The following is a 24,237-nucleotide window of genomic DNA, read 5'->3' on the forward strand; positions in this document are numbered from 1 at the left end:
ATGTTAAAGCATAAATATTTTGATTTACAGTATATAGTAAAAGGCTGGATAATATTTTGTGTAATGATAGCAAAATGAACTACTCTGGTTAGGACATTAACTCAACCGTTGACTCTGCACTGTTTTGGGACACAAACTTGAATACCTGTCCGTCAGTCAGCAGCACTGACTCATTTAGACTGACTTTAGTGGACAAGACTGACTAACTGGACACTGACTGTTCTGCCTGCCTGTGCCTCGGTCAGTCTCCGGGAAAGACAGTCTCAGCAGCCGCAGACGCCGCTCCAGTGTGGACCCCCAGGGACTGGACAGAGACGTGGACTTTAAGGTGTTCAACTGCTTCTTCGCCGACTGCATCACCCCAACACCGCCGCCCCCAGCAACACTGGCCCCACTGCCCGATGGGAGACCAGATGACTCCAAGTGAGTTCGCAGGCTCGCACACACACTTACTCAACTCAATTCAATTTTAGATATGTACTGTATGTACCGTAATTTCCCGACTATTAGCCGCAGGTTATATACTGTACATTGATTTTGCAAAATTTCTTCCGCTATGAGGTTAATACAGAATGGCAGTTAATATGTTGTTAATATGTTTTGGTTTCTTTTAACTTGCATAAAACACTGTCCTGCGGCTTATACACAATGCGGCTAATGCAGGAAATTATTGTATATATTATATTATTTCTGTAAGTATATGAATATGAAAGTTTAACTGCCTTGATTTGAAAGGGACATACACACACACACACACACACACACACATAAATGCATAGAATATGTACATACAGGATGCATACACATGCACACACACATCTATAATTTGAGCATGATCAGCATCTAATGAAGCGACATCTGAACCTGACTTCATTCTCTGCTACTACAGGAGTTGGTCCGATGCGTCCTTCTGGACGTCCTCTGCAGAGAACAACTTCACCGTGCCCACTGCAGGCTCTGATGTGGTCATTCCAGCAGGTAACACATTTCACTGTGACCACAAACTACTACTTATTCAGTCAGTTCTCCACATAGGGATGATACATGATATGCTGAGTGCAGTTATACTTGAAAAAGAGAATCCCGCACACTGTCCATTACGCATGCATACATTTATTTAGTATTCATAACGTTTCAGTCATGGACCTTCCTCAAGTGAATCATCAATGTGCAGGATTCTCTTTTTCAAGTATAACTGGGTAACCTATTCCGACGCACCTGTCCCCACAAAAGAGGTGTGCAAAAGCGTTTTGTAAACTGATGCTGAGTGCAGTTAACACAAAGTGTGCTTGCACTACCTCATCATCATCAGTTATTACTACTGCCATTGCATCTTTTTCTTCTTCTTCTTCTTCTTCATCATCATCATCATCAACATCAACATCAACCTCATCCTCTCCTCCATCATCTATTGTCCTCTTCCTCCCCTTCCTCTTATCTGTGTTGTAACGTGCTTGTTGTGGTCACTAGGCACGTGGGTGGTGCTGGATGGGAACACCCCTGCTCTGAACAAGCTGACGGTGCAGGGTGTGCTGGAGATCCCCGACGACGACGCCTCTCGCTCTCGCCGCTCCACCGCCGACAAGATCGTCCTGGACGCAACCTACATTTCCATTCAGGTGAACTCACACTCCACATTTACATTCAGAAACATAATGACATTGTTTTTCTTGTTATTCTTGATGGGGCTATTATTGGATATACTGTACCGTAATTTCCCGACTATTAGCCGCAGCTTACATTGATTTTGCAAAATTTCTTCAGCCATGAGGTTAATACAGGGGGCTGTTAATAGAGTGTTAATATGGTTTTGTTTCTTTTAACTTGCATAAAACACTGTCCTGCGGCTTATACACAATGCGGCTTATATGCTGGAAATTACTGTAGGCTAACTGGTCAATCAGCCTTTTTAGTGAGAAGACCAGTGGCATCTCTAGCACCTACTATACGCTCTACAAGAAAATCAATCTCTCACTGTTGTTAAAGCTCCTTGTCCTCTGTCCTACAGGGTGGTCGTCTGATGGCTGGCTCGGAGGACAAGCCTTTTAGCGGTGAACTGGACATCGTCCTGAGGGGAGATCACTACACCCCCAACTGGCTGCTGCCCAATGGCCCCAACCAGGGCTCCAAAGTGCTGGGTGAGGACCCACAGCAGAAGCAGTAGCTGAAGGGTAGAGTAGTGAAGGCAATCAGGGCTTAATGTTCTTAGCCCCTGGGCTAGTCCGGTTAAGATACAATATGATCATCATATATATCATATGGCAGCTTCAAAAATGTCTGATAACTTCAGACACTTCCATTTTCCTCGCTTTAAGCCTTGATCATTGTTCCAAATGTAATGCTAATTTTCATACTCACATTCTAGTCAGGCTTCCAACACATTTACAGTGTCCCAATATCCCAACTTCCCATGTTTTGCTCCTGTGTGCATATGGACATTACAGCATACAGTTTAATAGAAATGGGATGGCACTGCAATGGATTTGGCTAAATATGGTGAATACTGTTGGTCATTCCTGCTCACCTCTTTCACAGGTGTGTTTGGCACTCTGGAACTCTATGGGAAGCCCCACAATGTCTACCACAGCAAGCTGGCAAGCACAGCCGGAGCTGGCACCAATACACTCACTCTCCGCCAAGCTGTAGACTGGCAGGTATGGGGCACTCGGAGGGCATCAGCCCACCAACCTCTCTCAGTGTTGGTTATAGGTGCTAATCAGCTGTGTCATTTACACCTGGGTGTATCACCAGTGTTACACTTGAATAGTCCATTTAGTGGTCCACACAAAACCTGTTGACACTGGCACTCAGAAATTCTGATCCATGAATGATACTGAAAATGAGACAAAATGATACAGCATTTGGATTTGGAAGGATAAGGTGCTAATTGTTGCTACTTTTTATTTCAATAGGGCAAGGGTTTCTGTAAATTGAAATGTAGATGGTGCTATTTCATGTTATGGTCTTCATTATTTTAGCCCTAATAAAGAGAGGGTGTAATGATATTACCTGTGATGTGTTTTAGGTTGGGGATGAAGTGGTCATCTCCACCACCAGCTATGACCCGTGGCAGACAGAGAAGAGGACCATAGCCGCCATCTCCGATGACCTCATGACACTCACACTTAGCGAGCCGCTTGAACACACTCACCTTGGTCAGTCATCCTACACAAGTCTTTCTACTGTACCTACACAACACATTTTAAGATTTACTGCCAGTTTAACAGTGAATTAAAGGTGCCATCAGCGATTGTAAGCAGTTTCTCTAGCCTGTAACGCGTTTGGCCTTTTACTTTTTAAAGCTTGCGCTGCTGCTGTCTTGCCATAAATGATTCACCACACAATGGGAATGAACTTCTCATCACAACAACTTAGATCAGCATCACGTTGGCCACTCTTCCCTGTCGTGTCTCGGTAAAGGCTAAAAAGCCATCTTTGTTGTTGTGGTCTTGCAGGGAAGACCTACAGCATCAGCGGTTCCTCCAGGACCTACACGCTGGCTGCTGACGTGGGGCTGCTGACCAGGAACATCAAGATCATTGGCCACGCCCACGCCGAGCTGAACAGCCAATCGTTTGGGGCCCGCCTGCTGGTGGGCACCTTCTCTCATGAAGGCATCGACTATAGAGGTAACAGAGGCAACTGTAGACACAGACACGTGGGAGTGTTGTGTGTGCGTGTGTGCGTGCGTGCGTGCGTGTGTGCGTGCGTGCGTGCGTGCGTTTTGACATTTTAAAAGAAATAGTGTGTGTGTGATATCTCACTTTACTTATGAATATGTCGTAATATGTCATGACTTCATCATATTCTTTATACATTTTGATATGTGATATAACACTATATGATATGTTTATGTGTTATTTGCTCTCTCTTTCTCAGGAAAAGCCCAGATAAGGAATGTGGAGTTTTATCACACTGGACAGGAGGGATGGTCAGATGCCAGTGACCCTCGGTACTCCGTTGCTTTCCTCAATCTGGGAGAGGTGAGGGACAACACTTGTCTGTCTTCATTTTCTAATGTACACACACACTCACACTTTTGCTTTAATATACTGATCTATAACACAAGATCAATAAGTCTGTATTCTGTATCAGGACGTTTTCACATGTTTTGCTCTTCTCATCTTCAAGAGCTCAAGCACTATAGATTTAGCTAGTATAGAAAGAATGTCCTCCTGAATACTAAACTTTGGTTTGCATTTTATGATAACTTTTATCACCTTAGGTTGCTGATATGGAGTCCTACCTCCAGGGATGTGGTTTCCATCATGGCTTCTCTCCTGCCATTGGTGTCTTTGGTACAGATGGGCTGAAGGTCGATGACAACGTCATCTACTTCACTGTAGGCGAAGGTGGGTTCTTTCAGTTTTTGGTAATTCTATAGAGAGTAAACTAACTGTTGATATTTAAGATAGGAAGTGGAAATGATTCTTAAGGTGAATATATCTCTCTTTATTGGTACTTTAGTCAGTTGATAATGAGCAGACATGGAATACAGTGGAGTAGTTTCAGCATAAACAATCAAATATTGTGAAAAGATTGAACAGAACACCACATGGTTAATATTAGTTAGGTGTTAATATTAACTCATTGCGCCAAGCTTATGTATAATTTGTGAAACGTCTGATGTCTTTGCTCAAAGGTATCAGAGTATGGGGCAGCCACAACATGATCAGACGGAACCTGGTTACCCTGACCCTGTGGCCAGGAGCCTACCAGGGCAGAGCGGAGACCTTCAACTACGACTGGACCGCCTCTATAGAGGTTAGTGATCACCCGCAGGTGGACTTGTAGTTAATATAGAAACCTCAGGTCCTGAACCTTTAAAGCAGACATATGTAGTAATATGACACTTTTTGAGGTACATTTTATAGGTAACTACATTTCATATCAACTTCATTCTTTGGATCATCTGATACTAGCTACTGTAGGTAGTTGTTTTAGACCAAATGTCAGTCTTTCAGACGTGAGTAACTACACGCCGCATATTGTTTTGTATCAAAGCGTATTTGACATTCAAACACTTAGAATGAACTGGGTTCTAAGTAGACTTAGCTTATGTAAAGATACAGTAGTCTACACATGGTTGGAAATGTATGCTTATGTCTGTAGGTTTCTTAAAGTAGTCTATATTGACCATTTAAAGTTATGACTGGGTGGATGTTTTTTTTTCTTTTTTTAAATCTGTCTTTTTTCTTGTAGGTGAATGAAGGCAGGAATACGATTCTCATTGGTAACATCGTTGCTGGTTATGAAAGATCAGGATACCGAATGGATGGAGAGCCATGCCCAGGTAATGGCATATTTCATTTCCTGTGGAGGGTTGTTTACTTTGACTACATCTACTAACTTTATTTGTCCCAATCCAGATGGCAAAACAGACATTATTCATTAAAGCATTGTGTATTACAAATATTATTCATTTCTATTATATGAAGTATTCAGGCATCTGGTCTATTTACAAAATGAATAAAATTGAAGTGAGTTGAATTGAGTTATTGTGACCTTTGGGCTGACTGTTATAACGTATCACCTGACCAGGCACGGCCAATCCGGTGCAGGCGTGGCAGGATAACGAGGCCCATGGTGGCATCTACGGCATCCACATGAACAAGGATGGCCTGCCGGGCTGCACCCTCATCCAGGGCTTCAACATCTGGCGCAGCTTTGACTTCGGCATCTACTTCCAGGTCAGCTTCACCGGGGTCATCATAACACAACACAACACAGCACATACCCTAGCTGTGTTTGAAATATTCATTGTTTCACTAAACATAGTGAATAAACCGTATGTGACTATTTACTGTACATTGCACTAGTGTAGTGAATTAGTGAAGATTTTGGCCATTGTATTTTGGTTCATAACATCCATTTATTTAATATTTTGCACACTTCTGTATGTGGTGTATAACTGTAATGAATTGCTAGATGTTCTGAAAACAGGAATTGTCTGACTACTGAATTTTCAAGTACTTTTTGCCTTCTTTTGAACTTCTGAACTAAACTTTGTGGCTTGGTGTTAGAGTTTAATTATTAAGTAAAAGATCTTGTCTGTTCCTAAAGGGCTTCATGAGTGTGCAGATAGCTAACGTCACTCTGGTGGATAACGGCATGGGCATCATGCCAATCATCTACTCCCCTCCCTCTCTGAGTCACCTCTACGATTCGGATAAAGCTGTACATGTTCAGGTATGTATTTTTCTCTATGTTTTGGTCAATTTTGTTAAACTACCAAAGATATATAAGGATATTATTATTATTATCTGTATTTTACTGTCAATCCCTTTGAATAAATACATGAGTGATAATAAATGAAAATGTATGTGGCTCTTGGTTTAGAATGCTCTAATTGTGGGCACCAGTCCGGACTTTAACTGCTCCGACACGTTGTCCCGGCAAGACACATACGTGAGTCTGTCCAGAGAACATGGAGCTCCTCGTCCTCCTATGGGTCAGTATCCTATATGTCCTCCACCCAAATCCATTGCATTTTACATGCCTGAAAACATGGTCAAAGCAGCTTTAGCATGCTGTACTGAATGTATACCTAAAGCCAGATTTAATAATCTATATGTATTTCAGCTTTATAAACATAAAATGTGATTAGAACAACCTACTGTAAGCATAGATAAAGAGCCAAGAGTATCAGATATTTACAATTTTTACTAGCAAGTCTTTTTATGTCATATGCTTGTGAGTAGGACCAGAGCAACTATATCATTGCCAAAGCATTTAGCTCAGCAAAATGCACATACTGTACGAACAGCCAGACAATGGCTTTTTAATGCATATTTAAAGTGGCAGCATCGAGATGTTTATCATGACATTAATCCAATTCTGAATGCATTATTGTCCTGTTCACTGAATGGCAAAGAGTTTTATCACATTATAGGGCACTGTCTCGTTATCTCAGTAATAACAGCATTTCTGTGCCATAGGTGGCAGGTCTGGGATCTGTTGGCCTGCCTTCCTCTCAGGCCATAACGCTGGCCCCCTGATGTCTCTCGTCGGCTCCACCAGCTACAATGCCATCAGCGGCCTGATGACAGTCACCGGTGAGTTTGAAGCAGAGTAATGCATGTGTGTGTCCTGTCCTGTTGTCCTGTTTGGATAAGTGACCAATCCACCCCTCCCCTATTCACATATATAGGACTAGGGGCAGGGTGGATTGGTTACTAATCAGAACAGGTTTTGATGAATAAAGGTTGTGTCTATGTACAGTATGTACTAAATGGTGTTTGTATTGGTATGTTTACTGTGTGTTTCTATAAAAATGTATATACTAAATGGTGTTTGTATTTGTATGTTTACTGTGTATTTTTATAAAAATGTTTTTAATAAAAATTAATTTTGTGTGTGTGTGTGTATGTCTTTGTATCCTCCAGACACAACATTTGTGGCTTTCAGGAACGTGTGTTCAACTGAGAGGGCAGTGATGTTCCTGACGAACCCCAATAACGAAGACCTCCAGCACCCCATCCAGGTGAAGCAGATCACCATGTTGGAGAGCAGTGAGGGGGGCAAACTGCTCGTTCATCGGCCAGACTTCAAGTGAGTCCTGACATCAAACAGAGCGCCGAACCCCTGCACCGTGACCTACTGTAGCCCTGAGCAGAGGTGTAAAAGTCCAGTTTCAAAAAGTACAAAAGTCCTGCCACATTTTTATTCCAACTATTCACTTAATCAGCTGATTCTAATTAGCCCAACTATTGAGCCAGTTAGAATAGCTACAGTATTTAGTGAAATCACCAGTGTAAAGAGCACAGGTAGAGCCAACACATGGCAGGACTTTTCATTTCTGAAGCCGGACTTTTACATCTCTGGCCCTGAGATATCTGGTTGTAGATCGATAGATACTGTACCTACCTACCTATGGAAATGTTGGTGTCCAGTAGCTTATACGACAAACCCAGAATTGGGAAACATACATTCAGAACAAGAAAAGCTGTGAAGTTGCAGTAGAGGTGTGTGTGTGTGTGTGTGTGTGTGTGTGTGTGTGTTGGGGGGGGGGGGGGGGGGGGGGGGGGGGTTCATAAGGCCAACCTAGAGTAACCCAATTGTAAATGCTAATGTGAATATCCATCATAACTCGGTTTGGTTCTGCTCCCTCAGGAAGGCAAACCCTGCCGACTGCGTGGACATGGACTGTGACGCCAAGAAGAAGAGTCTTCTGCGGGACGAGGATGGCACCTTCCTGGGCGCTGTGGGCACCGTGGTGCCCCAGTCCGAGTTCGAGTGGGACGGAGACGCCAGGCACGGCCTCGGAGACTACAGGATCCCCAAAGTCATGCTCACCTACCTCAACGGCAGCCGCATACCTGTCGATCAGATCGCGCCCAACAAAGGTGTGTAAACAATGTCCAGTCAGATTAATGTACCGTACACATATGAGGAATGAATGAATGAATGAATGAATGAATGAATGAATGAATGAATGAATGAACGAATGGTTGGTTGGTTGGTTGGTTGGTTGGTTGGTTGGTTGATTGGTTGGTTGATTGATTGATTGATTGATTGATTGATTGGTCAAATTTGTGTATTATGTCTTTAACATATAATCAAGTTGTATCTCCCCTGCTGTCCCGTGTCTATTGAAGACTGACGAAGGTAACGTGCTACTGTGGTTGTGTTTGTCAGGTGTGATCAGGGACTCCTCCTGCGCCTACAAGCCCCTGTGGCAGAGCTACGAGTGCTTCGGCCTCAACTACCGCCTGCTCGCCATCGAGAGTCTGGACGCCGACACCGAGACCAGGCGCCTGTCGCCTGTAGCTGTGCTGGGAGACGGCTACGTCGACCTGATCAACGGTACGATTGTTTGTCTGTCGACTCTGAGACAGGAGACATGGGCTCCGTACACTCTGGCTCAGTGATCAACTCATTATATATTAAACATGAGCCTGCGTAAGACGAGCACAGAAAATGATGGCCATGCACATTTTGTTGTAGCAATTTTATAACTATAGAATTAACAGGATAATTAGCGTAATAATAGTCGGCTAATTAACATAGTAATAATACTATCGGAATGACACCTACAGTATTACATGTGTCTGTCGCTTAACATTAATTTCTATAGGAACTACTGTAAGACGGCAGATTCATAAAGAAACGCACAACGATACACAGTATTATTATTACTACATAGTACTACATAGTAGTCATAATAATAATAATACCAACTAATGTTCATCCTAAAGTGTGTGTTTTGTGTGTGTGTGTCCACAGGACCTCAGGACCACGGCTGGTGCAATGGCTACACGTGTCAGAAGCGTGTGTCTCTGTTCCACAGCGTGGTTGCCACGGGCAAGCCCTTCGACGTCTACTTCTCCAGTACCACCCCCCAGAAGCTGCGTCTCATGATGCTCAACGCCCAGCCCACAGAGGTTAGGAGCACCAACCATACACACACACACACACACACACACACACACACACACATACGTACATACATACATACATGCTGTTCGTACACACACATATATGCCCAGCCCACAGAGGTTAGAAGCACCAACCATACATGCTCACACACACACACACACACACGTACGTACATACATACATACATACTGTCTGTACACACACATAATACCCAGCCCCTCAGAGGTTAGGAGCACCAACCATACATACGCACATACTGTATACACACATAGGCCCAGCCTACAGAAGTTAGGAGCACCATACGTATACATACATACACATCTGCGCACAGGCGCACTTTACAAAGACTCATCTCACTCTTTTTTGACACACACACAGAAATACATGCATTCAAGATACAGACACACATATAACCACACACATACTGTAAATTCACACGCAAGCACAAACACTTCATATAGAAGGTGACAATATATTCTGTATAATAATACAGAACATAACACTCACACACACACAAAGTCTGCCAGGTCATTTGCTTGTTACAGTACTTATGAAAAATTTTTATGTGTTTTTTTTTTGGTAGGCTGTGCGTGTGGCCGTATTCTACCAGAACCCCCAGCGTCTGGATGTTTACGTCAACAATGAGCTGGTGGCCCCGACCAACGCCGAGTGGAACAGCGAGAACACAGACTACACACTCCTGAAGCCCGCATACCCAGGTACTGATTTTCTTGAAGCTACATAGAACATAGTGAATAATTTCCCTTCTAAGCATCCCTGCTTAAAGAGGAGCTATGCAGGATTGGCGATTTCATCTCTGGTTTCAGTTTCGTTTTTTGTTTTTGCTCGTTTTATGCTTGCATTTTCTCTGCAGAGCTTCTCCGACAGCTTTAGCGTGTATATTTATACATGTATAGGCTATATTTAAATACATAAATTGCAAGCGTGGTTCTTCGTCTCAGACTTCCAGATGTAAACAAGGAGCGATCGTCTCCTGCAGAAAGTTGCATAGGGTCTCTTTAACCCTGTTTCTGCTGTCTGTTGTGTCTTTCTTTGAAGGGATGTATGTACCGGCTCTGAACTCCACGAACGGGGCCAACTACTTCGACCCGGACTACAAGATGCTCCACGTTGTCGTGCGCGGATCTGAGCCGGTGGAGATCCGCACGTCTCCCAAGCTCTTCCTCTCCTTCAACCTGCCCGCCGTGACCGAGGACGAGTTCTTCGGCGCCAACCTGGTCAACAACCTGGCCGCGTTCCTGAAGGTGCCGGCCAGCATGATCCGCATCACCAAGATCGTGCGCGAGGACGGCGGGCAGAGCAGACGCAAGAAGCGCTCCACAGGGCTCAGCGTCGAGGTGGAGATCAGCAAGCCTCCTGTCCAGCAGACCAGCAACTCCACCAATGGTGAGGACTCGACATTGCTGTAAAAGCCTGAAATGTTACAAAATTTAAAAAAATATATATATATTTTGGGAGCTCTTCGGGATGGGGATTTTTACGTTGCCTTTGAACTATAATTTTTTGATCTCGCAAATTTTACGGATTTGTGTGATTATACTTTGTATTTTCAACCTGAGGACTCGACATTGACCAGTCTCAACAGAAACAACAGTATACCCTCTGCCTGCTCCTTCTGAGCTCTCACATAAACTGTCCATAGTCTACATCACTGGTCATTTCATCTCATACTGTCATTTTATCTCATATAATCTCTCTCTTCCTCAAATCAAGTCAGGAAGTTATTGTTGCCAAAGATTGAGGTTTGAAGGAATTGAATTGAATTTTCTAGTGTAAATGGTTTTAAAACGATCCAATATACTGTAGAGTCAAAGATCACTACTCATCAGGATTGATAGGTAACTAAACTAAATAAAAGGATAGAAGAATAGAAGGATAGGTAACTAACCTAAATAAAGGATAGAAGAATAGAAGGATAAGTAACTAAACTAAATAAAGGATAGAGGAAAGATCTGCACACTCTGGTCTGTGCCAATATGAACATAGATATAAACAACATGACCTGACTCGTCTGAATTTCCTCTGTCTCTTCTCAGATGAGGAGGCCTTTACTGAGCTGCAGAGCATCGCTGACGACCTGGGCCAGGCGGCCATCTCAGGAAACCTCTCCCAGGCCACGGGCCTCAACGTGACATCCATGGGCATCATCCCACCACCGCCGGTGTCCTCCGACCCCGCCTGGGAGGAGGTGAGGGGTCAAACGCACATCACGGAGATCAATCCCGTTCGACTTTGAAAAGGACCATTTTCTATGCATTCAGTTCCTTATGAAATTAATGGCATTAAATGGTAGAAGTGAATGTTACAAAAGGAACTACAAAACTGTTCTACCTCCAGGGTCTAATAGGGCTGTTCGATTTTGCCCCCACAAAAAAAATATTTCAAATATGCTGTTTTTTACTGAACATTTTTTCTTATGAAGCAATATTAATTATTAATAATTAGTAATTCATTTTAAATGATTAATATTAATAAAAATTATTGAACTTTTGCCACAAAATTCAAAATAGGGTATAATTACCCTAGTTAAAGTGAAAAATCGATTTAGCGATTTCACATATTTAACATCGTCCTAAATACACAATCACAATTATGATTTAAAATCGATTAATTGCACAGCCCTAATGTCTAATAAGTGTGTGTGTCGTGACTCTGTGTGCAGGTGGCCGCTGAGGAAGTGAGTCGTGAGGATCCAGAGCCAGAACAGGTGACCAGCGTGGGGTCCCTGCTGCTGATGGAGGAGCCTGTGGCTGGACTCTTCCCAGGACTCCTCAGCCAACAGCCCAGCCTCATGGCTGTGGACGAGCAGGTGGGACAATACACATTTAAACAAGAACATACTGAACACTCACTAGTGTGCTAACATTTATTAAACTGTTACTACAATATTGACAACATTAATACATTAAATAACGCTCACTAATGAGGTAACACATCACTCAACTACAACACTAGGTTTAACACTACTACAGTAAGTAACATGTTTATCTTAACACCTAATAATATAGCAGCAACACATTTCATTCACTACCACAGCAGATTAATAGTTTTGACATCCTCAAGAGATTTTATTCCTATTTAGTCTTTCAGTTTGATTTTTAATTTCTCAGTTTTAGTTTTTACTTCATTTGCAACCATTAGATCTGTTGTATAACAGGTTTGTATCAATCTTATGAATTATATAAATCAAGATGCCGGCACCCTTGGAACTACAGTACATGCATACAGTATATGAAAACAACACTCTGTTTCTGGCTTTAGGGGAACTGTGTAGCCGTTGGGGTCACCACTCTGACTCTGACAGCTGAGCTGAAGGACTCCAGTGGCAGCATGGTCAGCGGCCTTGATGGAAACACGACTATTCTGTTCAAGGGATGCTGGGCCAACTACACTGACCTGAGCATCTCTGGCCCGGGTGAGTTGGCAGGCATGCCTGAGAGATCGAAGATTTAAAAGCATAAATATAAAGAAACATAAAGAATAATATCAAATAAATTACTATCAATAATATTAATGAATACTCAGTTGCTTGTTCTGAAATGCCCCTTTTAGTCAACTTTGTTGTGTCTTTCTCTTCTATTGAGGAGCTCTTTTTGACTGGGGTCTTTAACAGTTTTAAAATTTGCATTGGTGCAAGTCGACATGTACCATAATATGGAAGAATAACAGCATTGAACCTCTCTCTCTCTTTCTCTCTCTCTCTCTCTCTCTCTCTCTCTCTCTCTCTCTCTCTCTCTCCACAGGTGAAAATCTGACTTTGGCTTTCACTCTGAAAGAGTTCAGGGCAACCTCCCGGTCCTTCACGGTCAAGGCAACACCTACCACCACACACAGTCCCAACACCAACGCCACCTGGGCTCCAGACGCCACCACCATCAACGGCACTGATCCGGACAACTCTCCTGTACCCCCAACCGAAATAAAGCCCACGCCCCCCCCAGCTCCCACCACCACCACCAAGAAAACCACCACCACCACCCCCACCACCACCACCACCACCACACCCGAGATCACTACTATCGAGTACACCACAGAGGAGTCCACCACAGACGACAGCGATTACCCCAGCGTGCTGGACACAGCGGCCGCTCGCTCCCCTGGCTCCCTGCTCCTCCTCCTCAACCTCCTCTCCAGCCTGCTCCTCGTCCTGACAGTCCTCTAAAGCAGCGGTGGAGAGCATGGCAGCCATCTTGGATACGGATCAAAAGCCCAAACACAAGAGTTGTCATGGAAATGTATATTTGGGATAGAAAAAAGGCATTTGTTAGAAAAAAGATAAGAAAAAAAACACGTAACGGCATAACCAGTAACCATTTAACACTTTTTTTGTTCTCTGCTGGTGAAAATGATGAGATTTCTACCTCTTACAGTTTGCTTTTGAAATGTACTTTTATAGGGATCAAAGCATGAAGGATAATTTATTGTATGGTACAAATGTGATGTGCAAATTTCGGAATATATATATTTAAATACTCTATTGAAGAAAATGTTTGTTAAATGGGAAATGAATGTTACTATTCCTTGGGAAACTACTTTGGGTGTTTACAGATTTATGCACAACTTGCACAGATAAATAACCTATATCACAATGGACTCAACTCAACAATGATGCACTTTTAGGGGAAGGGGCTGTCTGTGTATTTTCTTTCAATAAATCAATTTGCTTTTCTGGCATAAATCTGTGATGATGATTAATTGAAGTCATTTTAGATTGGTCTAAGTAAGTCAAGTTTCAGTGAAACAGGGAAACTTTTCTTTCTGCCTTATAAGAATCCAGAAGGCATGGAGGATTGATTATTGGTGCCAAACCAGAAGAAGAGATGTTTAAATTGCTTTAATATCATGAGACCAAAGCAACCTAGGTCAAATAAAAAGCTACCACCTCTTTAGGTTTTGCCACATACACTTTTACTTCAGCAAACAACAGTTGAAGCTGTATGATTTAATAATTATTTCTGCAGTTCACATTTCCATATAATAATAACTAATAGAGCTATCTGAAGGCAAGACCAAATTATATGGATAGGTAGGTAGGCCTAAATGCCTTTCTGCAGTATAAAAACAGCAGTCACAGTTTGATGATAACCAACAGCAATCTGTTAAGTGGAAGCAGGCAAGTGCTCTCCGGAAGAGGGCAGAGTAACACCTCCGACGCGCAGGGATAACCAGGCTAAAGTGAGTCCTTCCCATGTCTAATATTACCCTACACACCACTTGTAACAGTGTACTATTTTAGCCTCTAAGAAAGTGTGAAACACTTCGGGAAAATGGTTCCATATAATTCAGAGATGACACGCACGCATCGGTCTTATAGGCCTACAGAAAGGCTAGGCAAATGTTTGGATGCAACATGCAGGGATAGAAATAGACTGGGCTCTACAGTAGGTGAAATAATGAGCATCTTGTCGTAGCCTATAAGTAGCTCCTATAGCCTATCCGTCGTTGACTAAACTGACAAATAAGCAACTTAATTTTATTGTAAAGAATTTTGTTAATTTTTACATTTTAAAACGAATATACCAGTCTGGTAGCCTACACTGACGTTTAGCCTATTTGTATTTTGTGTCGCCTAATATTTGAAATTGCGCCTCACAGATAGCCTACTTTTATAATTATATTTTGTAGGTAAATAAACTATAGAGTTTTCACCTGATTTGGTCTTCGAAAAGGTCTGTGGCATAACAGTTACTAGCAAAGGATAAATTAGACTATGTGTCAATAGTCAATGCTTTTTTGTTTGTTTTCTTGACAAGTCGGAGGCTGTATTGAGGAGGGCGGGTTAAAGTTGGCGCGGTGGTCTCCATGCCATGCGAGAAGACTTCACTTGACGTGCAGAACTTCCTTGCACCTTCACCAGTAGGCTACATTCGACCTCTAGTAGATCGAACTACTTTTTACTAGTTTTTTTAACTAGTTTTTCTTCCTACTTCTTTCCAATACTTTTTTATTCAAGGACGCATCCAGCATGAGTGCCAGTCGTTTCAGAATTGGCTTGGTAGTTTTTACCTGTTTCATGGACTTTACGTGTTTTCAAGTTATGTCTGTGTTCTTACCGTCGACTCCAATTAGCAAAGCTGGCAAAATCCTTGACGACCAAAAAACAGCTAAAAAGATGAAGGATCTCTACATATCGTCACCATTGTCATCACCTAATGGTAAAGGTTCTCAGCGTGGCCGAGGATCGAAAGACTCGGTGCAACCGCATGAATACATGCTCTCCATCTACAAAACCTTCTCAGCAGCAGAGAAGTTAGGGCTGAATGCAAGTCTTTTTCGAGCATCTAAGGCTGCGAACACTATTACAAGTTTTGTGGACATTGGGCAAGGTGGGCAATATATCTATCTATCTATCTATCTATGTGTCTGTCTGTTAATTTATGTAACTTATATATGAGAAGTTCATATTAAAGAGTTTAGTCTGCTCAGCTTCTAGATAGCCTACAACATGTTCTTCAGAAGGATTTTACAAAAAATAATAATTTTGTTGACATTTCTGAAAAAGAAAAAAACTTTCATCTTTCAACTTTCATTTCCTCTCAAGTTAGTATGTCTTTAAAGCTTTCTTGTATAAACAACCATCCATTCGGAATGAGGCATGATATTGTTTACAAGCAATAAGCAAATACTTCCTTTCACAGATGACCTGCTGACCTCTCCCCTCCAGAGACAAAAATATCTATTTGACATCTCGACCCTCTCTGATAAAGTGGAGCTACTGGGCGCCGAGCTGCGGATATACACAAAGGTTTCCGGAATCTTCCGGGCGTCCGAGATGGGCGCAGTGGAAGTCCAGATCTTGTCCTGTCAGTCGCACCACGTGCTGGACTCCAAAACCCTGGACCTGGGGGACTCTCTGAAGCCCCACTGGGAGGTCCTGGACATATGGGAGATCTTCCAGGACTGGCAGAGGCACCTCCAGGGCCGCCACCTCTGCCTGGAGCTCCGGGCCATGGTGGACAACCCCGAGAGGGAGGTGGACCTGCAGCAGCTGGGCTTCCGCCGACATAACCGCCCGCACCTGAAGAAGGCCATCCTGGTGGTCTTCACCCGCTCCAAGAAGCGGCAGAGCCTGTTCTACGAGAAGCGGGACAAGATCAAGCGGCACGTGTCGTGGGAGAAGAAGAACGTGGGCAAGGAGAACAGCTCCCAGCATCACCAACAACAACAGCAGCAGCAGCAGCAGCAGCAGCAGGTGAGGACCGGTCGTACTCGGCGCGCGGCGATCTCCGCCACCGGCGGAGGCGGCGGCGGCGGCGGCGGCGGCGGCGCTCGTCACGGCAAACGCCACGGCCGGCGCTCGCGCTGCAGCAAGCGGCCGCTGCACGTGAACTTCCGCGAGCTGGGCTGGGACGACTGGATCATCGCGCCGCTGGACTACGAGGCGCACCACTGCGAGGGCGTGTGCGACTTCCCGCTGCGCTCGCACCTGGAGCCCACCAACCACGCCATCATCCAGACGCTGATGAACTCCATGCGCCCGGGCACCATGCCGCCCAGCTGCTGCGTGCCCTCCAAGCTCAGCCCCATCAGCATCCTCTACATCGACGCCGGCAACAACGTGGTCTACAAGCAGTACGAGGACATGGTGGTGGAGGCCTGCGGCTGCAGGTAGCGAGAGAGAGAGAGAGAGAGGAGCCGGGAGAAAAGGATTCATCACTCGGAGAAGGAGAAAGAGAATGATTGGAGGAAGAGAGAGAGAGAGAGAGAGAGAGAGAGGAGGGAAACAAAACAGAAATAAATATGTTTATTCATTTGACATTTGGAGTGAGAAAAAAAGGATGATGCATGGATGGAATGAAGAGAGAGAGAATGAGAGAGAGAGAGAGAGAGAGAGAGAGCGAGAGAGAGAGAGAGAGAGAGAGAAAATGAGACAGATTGACTTGGAATGCATTCATGCCTTTGCCGGAAGCTTTGATCCAAAGCGACTTGCAGTATAAGACAGGCGTGCAGTCATTTGTCAGTTTGTGTTGCATTCAGGGTGTTTGAGTCCAACCAGTGACCTCTGCTCTATGCTTGCCATAAAATCAAAGCTCTAGGAACACTTGAATAAGGGAGGCCATGGTAGCTCCCGTGGTTGTTGCTACAGTAGCCTATATCATGGGAGTGCCGCGGGGGACGACAGAGGCATCAGGGCACCATGCAGCAACCATCTCCATCCATCTCCATCCATATATTACTGTACTGCAGTCACAGCACCCCCCGTCCTTATCTCTGAATAGTACAGTCTGGGTGTCTTCTGTGTCATCGCTACAGTACGTCTCCTCGCGTTACTTTCCAAATGTCTTCGAGGGAGGGGAAGGAGATCATGAAGTAGCGGCCACATGACTGCCAACTATTATTAACTATCCTAAGCAGCCACACAGGTCAATGCGCTGCTTTGGGTTACATTTGTAAATAGTTGTACATTATAATCAGACTTTTTGTTTTTGATAATTTATGTTATATTTATGGTAAATTATACCCATTCTCATTGTAATCATTTTTACAACCAAAATGTTCTCTGACACAGAGATGGTATGTTCCTCACACATGATGCTGGTCAAACTGTTCTACCTCATGGCAAAGACCCAAGCTTGACTTTAACATGTCTTGTTTTTGCAGAAAAACAATAAAAAAAATATTATCAATAAAATGTAAAGACTGGGAGAAATACACCTGTTTCAGCAGTCTGTTCAATACACGCACTGTGAAAGCTCATTTGATCAGCATACAATCTGTTTATCTGTTCATATTCTCATCATAGCCCTGCCTTCCGTCCTGCACACATTCTGTTTTCAACTTCAGATGTTGTCCCAAAATGTTTAGATGTACATTCTTGAACTAGAGGAAAACGGCGTAAATGTTTAATGCTCTTCTTTATTGCAGCAGTATATTTGGTGTCAGCTGTGGCCAAGAAACTGCTTAGAGGGACAACTCAGTCATTATTGTGCCATATATCCACAGAATGCTCTCAGCATTTTCAGTGGAGGATTTAGAGTTTCACGTTTTAGATATAAATGATGCTCACAGCCATCTGTAGAGTTAGTGGTTATCATTTCCCATTGCTTTAGGACTGGGCATAAAATAGCAAATGTAAAACTGTCATTGGAAGAGACAGTTGAGAAAGATTTGGATGGTACACTTTTCACATATTATATCCAGTGTGTATACTAAGTCACCAAAGCTGACTATCTGTTGAATAATCACTGAGGAAAATTGGAAGCCATGCAAAAGAAAGAAGATTGTCGGCCTGACTGATATCTTGAGAATTTTCATGAGATTCTCAAAGAAATCATAATGTTTTTCTGGTGTTAAATACCCTCCCCTCTATGCAACATGTTGCACTGTACATTTTGCTGCAATAATGTGTGTGTGTGTGTGTGTGTGTGTGTGTGTGTGTGTGTGTGTGTGTGTGTGAGAGAGAGAGAGAGAGAGAGAGAAAGAGAGAGATAGAGGGAGAGAGAGAGAGAGTTTCTCCTGTGTTGGTCAGGACAAGCAGAGGTGACTGTGAGGTCAGCAGACATTCAGAATAACCTTTTCTGGGTGGGCTCTAGGTTTTCTAAGGGTCCGACACACACACACACACACACACACACACACACACACACACACACACACACACACACACACACACACACAGGGACAGAATGGCCTGGTGCCTGGGATTTCCCCTCGTGTGCTAGACCTGCATTCAGTCACAATTTGAAGAGGACAATAACTGGAGAGAGGGCTCTACCATCAGATTATGGTGGCTTTTTGTACGGAGGGTCAGAGGTCAAGTGCCCTTTTGTCTGGACACTGTGTGTGCATTTGAAAGGTACACAAGCACAAGAGAAAGAGGAAACCCTGAAAAGAAAGCAAGAACAAGAAGGAAGAATGTGTGTAACTTCCCTCAGTATTTCTCTCTCTCTCTCTGTCTGTCTGTCTGTCTGTCTGTCTGTCTGTTTCAGACTTAGGCCTGATCTTTATGTAAGACAAGATTGTATGGTTATCTTAGTCAAATCTAATTTTGGTTTTCTTCACTGTGTTTGAATAAAACTGTGTGTTTGACCAAAAGATCACTTTGGGGCAGTTTCCCCATATAGAGATTAAGCCTAGTTGTGGCCTAAAAGTAGCCTGGGTGTTCCCATCCTGCTTTGCGCGGTGATTTCATTCACGCTGCTAAGGCAGCCTGGAAACTAACACCCAAATTTTCGCCTGATGTTGGCGACCAATCACAGAATAGGGGAGAAAGCAAGACTACACGCAGAGACGCATTTGATAGACATCCGTGGCGCCAAATGAACGGATCTGGGCATTTTTTCAAATACGAGAAAATTAACGTCTGGTTGCCAGACCACGTCTCATTTGAGAAGTGGTAGGCGCTAGCCAGGCTAGCCTAAAAGAGCATTTCAATGGCAATTTCCATTGGCAGTTTTGAGAGACAGTATAGGACTAGGCTTAATCCATGTACAGGAGACCAGCAATTAAATGTCTCCTCAACCAACACAGCACTCAGAGGTTCAGGCTTGGTCTGATTCTCCATGGAATGGATCCATAACGTGCAACAGGCCTGTACCACAACCCAGCAAATGCAAACATATATATATATGTATATATATATATATATATATAACATATATAAATATATATATATATATATATATATATATATATATATATATATATATCTCAAATAAACTCCTGGCACAGTTAGAATAAGATATTGTATGGCGTCTTCAAAAGCTAGTTTTTATTAGAGCCTCTACTTCATGGCAAAGCTGCGTAACATTCTCATTAACCTCCGTGAGCCATGTGAGCATGGAGGAGACCTGACCGCTCTGATCTAGCGATTGGCCGGAGATAAACAGTCGCAGAGTAGCGTTTGCGCGCTTGAGAGCGCCTGTTCTGATGACAGTGGTCGGTCGCAGTGTTGGTTTACACGCCGTCCGCACTGGAAATGCGAACCAGATGAGACGGTTTGGTCGGCCGAGAATCTCCCGCGTCGGTGATTAAACGAGTCTGACCACACGCTCGTTACCACGCGTCACGCCCACGGCTCACAAGTAACCTCTCCGTGGTCCGCTCTACATCAAAAGGAAATGACATGAGATGCGCCGTAAAACCACTCGCTCACAAGTTTCCTTCTTTAAAGATCACAGACATGCATTTAGCTGTAATCACCCACAGCTTGCTGTAGTACAACTCCTACAGATTCTCTTTAATCTCTCATTGCTGGATTAATTTGGTCTCAATCAGACACTTGATCACCAATCTCGTCTCCCCTGCTACTCTACAGATTGTTTGCACATCTCTCCTACTGATCAGGTGTTCTTGAGAACTTGACGCAAAGCCACACGTTTCTGGTCCACCTTCCCTTTTCCCCACACACACTCCGTCATCATCTGTGCACCTTTTGGAGAAAAAAAGAATGGCCTTATTGGTGTGGAGGCCTGTGATGTTATGTGTGGTGAATTTGCTCCAGGGATATCATATACCTACCGTTGGCTGACAGGATTGGTTTGGTCCCCCAAGACAAACCAGAGGCAATCATTTCATGCCGCTCAGTGCATTACATATGCTGTGTACGTAGCAGAAAAGTGTTATTGCAGCAGGCTGTGGATCTGAGCTGAGCCTGGTCTGGCCATGTTCCACTCTTTCACCGTAGACTTGATAAAGAGGGCTTCAAAAGTCAACACCATAAGGTGAATGAGAGGATTTGGGAAATTTGAGAAATACATTTGAGGCTGGGTCATTTTACACGCTTGGACACTGCTCAGGGGCCTTCACGCCGAAGGTAAAAATCATTCTCAGATGTATAAACCCCCCCCCACCACCACCACCACACACACACACCCTCAAGCCAAGACACCCTCTGTGTGAGTGTAGGCCTATACCTGGCGGAGGTGGGGAATTAGCGGTATTCTTAGTGACAGGATCGATGTGAGCTTTCAGGTGGGTACAAGTCAGCGTGGGCTTTATTGATTGTGAAGTAGCTGGCCGCGGAGGTGAAACGCGAGCTGTGGCCGGGGAGACGACTCCCGCGTCTGCTCTCCAGGGCGGCTGAGAGCGGGGAGGAAATGCGCTCTGACATTAACAGGAGGGCTGAGGAGGAGGTGCTGATGGGTTCAATTAAGTGCGTGTGTGTGTGTGTGAGGGGGGTAAGATTGTGTGTGTGGTGTGTGTGTGTGTGTGTATGTGTGTGTCTGTCTGTGTGTCTGTATGTGAGAAAGTGACAGAGAGAGAGAGAGAGAGAGTGTGTGAATTATGTATTTATTTATTTATGTATGTGTGTGTGTGTGTGTGTGTGTGTGTCGGTGTATGTGTGTGTCTGTGTGTGTGTGTGTGTGTGTGTGTGTGTGTGAGTCAGAGCCAGTGTGTGTGTGTGTGTGTGAGCCGCATGAGATTGTTTAACCTGAGATAGGTAAATGTATACATGCCTGCATAATGAGCACCTGAACGTCTATGCGAAGAAGGTAGTCATTCGTGTATCCCATTCTCACCAGCGAAACACAGCGCCATCTTTTACAATCACAGCGCTACATTTACTCACAATCACTCCCACGGCATGGTTCCAATTATTCCCTTCAAACTGCCAAAGGACATAAACGGCCATTACACCAGAGTGTGTTACACATGTGACAGTTGTAATAATAATAATAATAGTGGATTTTATGTCTCATCAGTTGTTCTGGCCTCTGTGTTTAGTTACTCCCTGGTTGTTTCATATCCCTATGCACCCAAGACGTAAACGGTTGAGAGTTTACGACAAGTTTTAAATACATTGTTTTCACATACATCATTATCTCCCAAGACGAAACTTAGTATTTGGCAAAGACTTTGGTTGTAAACAGTATAGTTAAACGTTATGTTATGGTTTAGCTCAGGGCATATTTGTAGTGTATGAATTTCTTGAGAAGGTAAAGCTGCCGTGTGAAATACTATTGAACAAATAAGGTATGTGCAACGACTTCATCATCAACAACTCAACCTATTCAGTGACAACTCCACTCATGTCAACATTGACACAGTGTTGCAGCCTTTGAAGTAAAGGGTAGCTCCTGTTGGATTTGTTTAAGACCCATGGTTTGGCCAACACAAGTTTTTAAGCCAACTTACAAAAACGGGGCTTAACAAGCCACACGGACAGAGGTCAGTGTTGCCCGGCGGGCCTTGTGCTCAGCAGGAACTAATCTAAAGTGTCACGTCAATGAGGTGGGGAGCAGCGCCTGTTCCGTCACCCGCGGAGAGCCTGTCAATCTATGGACACCTTCCTTCCTTCCTGAACGGGCTCTGCTCTCGTCAGAGACGCTGGGAGATGGGTGTTTGTCAGTGAGTTGGCGTACATCAAGGGAAGGCTATTGTGACGGATCACAAATGGGTCAAGGCAAAGTTAATGGGGTTGAGGTTGGGTTTGAATTGGATTGGGTAAAAAAATGCAAATGCGTAATTTGAAAATACTATTAGTTGTTGTGTTGTGTTAGTGTCCAGAATATCTCCTGTCACCCGCAGAGAGCCTATCAATCGGTGGACACCTTCTGTCGTCCACTCCCCAGCCTCTGTTCTGAGTCTGACAGAGACGGGTGCCTGTCGGTGTTTATTGAAGATTCTAGGAAACATGCAGGGCAGGGCCATTGAGAAGGATCAGGATACAGCTTACAACACAACCAGCCACCCACCTGAATGCTTTAGGATTAAATATACACTTTTTAAGTATTGATACAATACTCTTCACCAGCCGATGTCTTTAACCTATTTGCATTGCATTGTGTCATGTATTTATCTCTGAATATCTCTTATTATCTCTCATTAGTGTCTGATAAGTATTCCATTTTAAATTAGATTAAGTTAACTTAAGTTAGTAAGGAGTGGTTGGGGGAAAGGAATGAAACTTGATTTGAAAATGCAAATAAATAATTTGAAAATACTATTATTTATAGTGTAGACACCTGTTGACAGCCTTCCAGTCGGTGGATATCCTTCATCCTGAGCAGCCTCTGCTTTCATCTGAGGAGATGGGTCTCTGGCAGTGTCATCAGTGTTCATGCCAAAGACTGTGAAAAACATTGTAGGCTCTTTTCAAAAGAGAAACAACAGAATGGAGATTTGTAGTTATTCTTTTTTTTTTTTACAAAGTATTGGTCAGTTCTGACCAGCTCCCTTGGTGATCAATAAAGTATCTATCTATCTATCTATCTATCTATCTATCTATCTATCTATCTACAGTATATCTATCTATCTATCTAGCTCTGATTGATAGCCCTATTCACGGAGTAGCTGATCATGTGTTTGTATTTTACAGTAATGTAAGTTGTAGTGTGGTGCACTAACACGCTTCAGAGCACAAGGCTCTCTCCATGAATGCTGCTCTACAGTAAATGAGATAATCCAGTTCAAAAAATGCATATTACATTTAATCCAAGCTGCTGTTTATTTGCTTTAGTGGCTAACAACACACTAGGTTAATCCTATCATAAGCATTAGCGCACACACACACACACACACACACACACAGACACACACACACACACACACATGCATACACTCAGAAACACACACACACACACACACAGGCATGCCATACTCTCAGAAACACACACACACACACATACATTAAGTCGAAAGGATGCTTAGCACCCAGAGAGGGAGACCCTCAGCCCTACTAGCTAACCTCTAGGTGTTGATTGCTCCGCAGGCCCTAAACCCAGCTTTGCCCCCCCCACCACCACCAAACCCCCTGCCCCCCCCCCCCCCCCCCCCCAGCCTTCCCATGGGATCACAATGCCTCTGGCAGCTCCCTCTAAAGCCGTTTCAACTGCCCGCTTTCAGGGCCGAGGTGAAGAGGTCAACTTCAGAGCGCAGCCTAATGGTGCCAAATAA

General features: G+C 43.8%; 2 protein-coding genes across 3 annotated transcripts in view; both read left to right on the forward strand.

The window, feature by feature from the left end:
• The window catches only part of LOC134072447 (fibrocystin-L-like), a 48,664-nt gene extending 34,587 nt beyond the window's left edge, over positions 1-14,077 (forward strand). The window contains exons 52-76 of the mRNA XM_062529143.1: positions 246-423; positions 890-978; positions 1,471-1,619; positions 2,009-2,138; positions 2,536-2,654; positions 3,026-3,155; positions 3,456-3,629; positions 3,880-3,983; positions 4,226-4,352; positions 4,643-4,764; positions 5,203-5,293; positions 5,542-5,690; positions 6,064-6,189; positions 6,340-6,451; positions 6,939-7,055; positions 7,386-7,551; positions 8,113-8,345; positions 8,638-8,805; positions 9,226-9,383; positions 9,962-10,097; positions 10,438-10,785; positions 11,436-11,587; positions 12,062-12,208; positions 12,661-12,814; positions 13,143-14,077. Of these exons, the coding sequence (XP_062385127.1) occupies positions 246-423; positions 890-978; positions 1,471-1,619; positions 2,009-2,138; positions 2,536-2,654; positions 3,026-3,155; positions 3,456-3,629; positions 3,880-3,983; positions 4,226-4,352; positions 4,643-4,764; positions 5,203-5,293; positions 5,542-5,690; positions 6,064-6,189; positions 6,340-6,451; positions 6,939-7,055; positions 7,386-7,551; positions 8,113-8,345; positions 8,638-8,805; positions 9,226-9,383; positions 9,962-10,097; positions 10,438-10,785; positions 11,436-11,587; positions 12,062-12,208; positions 12,661-12,814; positions 13,143-13,561 (3,998 nt within the window). The 3' untranslated portion in view covers positions 13,562-14,077. The remainder of the gene's footprint in view (positions 1-245; positions 424-889; positions 979-1,470; positions 1,620-2,008; positions 2,139-2,535; positions 2,655-3,025; positions 3,156-3,455; positions 3,630-3,879; positions 3,984-4,225; positions 4,353-4,642; positions 4,765-5,202; positions 5,294-5,541; positions 5,691-6,063; positions 6,190-6,339; positions 6,452-6,938; positions 7,056-7,385; positions 7,552-8,112; positions 8,346-8,637; positions 8,806-9,225; positions 9,384-9,961; positions 10,098-10,437; positions 10,786-11,435; positions 11,588-12,061; positions 12,209-12,660; positions 12,815-13,142) is intronic.
• A 1,396-nt stretch (positions 14,078-15,473) lies between these two features.
• Positions 15,474-17,011, forward strand: gdf6b (growth differentiation factor 6b). 2 transcript variants are annotated; one of them, XM_062529787.1, is made up of 3 exons: positions 15,474-15,725; positions 16,038-16,525; positions 16,580-17,011. In XM_062529787.1, exons 1-3 carry the CDS (start codon positions 15,512-15,514, stop codon positions 17,009-17,011), a joined length of 1,134 nt encoding a protein of 377 aa, XP_062385771.1. In that variant the 5' UTR covers positions 15,474-15,511. The 2 variants fall into 2 exon arrangements, with proteins under 2 accessions (XP_062385771.1, XP_062385770.1); XM_062529786.1 differs by having other exon boundaries at positions 16,038-17,011.
• Positions 17,012-24,237: the final 7,226 nt, after the last annotated feature.

The sequence above is a fragment of the Sardina pilchardus genome, chromosome 24, assembly GCF_963854185.1.
Source record: "Sardina pilchardus chromosome 24, fSarPil1.1, whole genome shotgun sequence".
NCBI classification, from domain to species: domain Eukaryota; kingdom Metazoa; phylum Chordata; class Actinopteri; order Clupeiformes; family Clupeidae; genus Sardina; species Sardina pilchardus.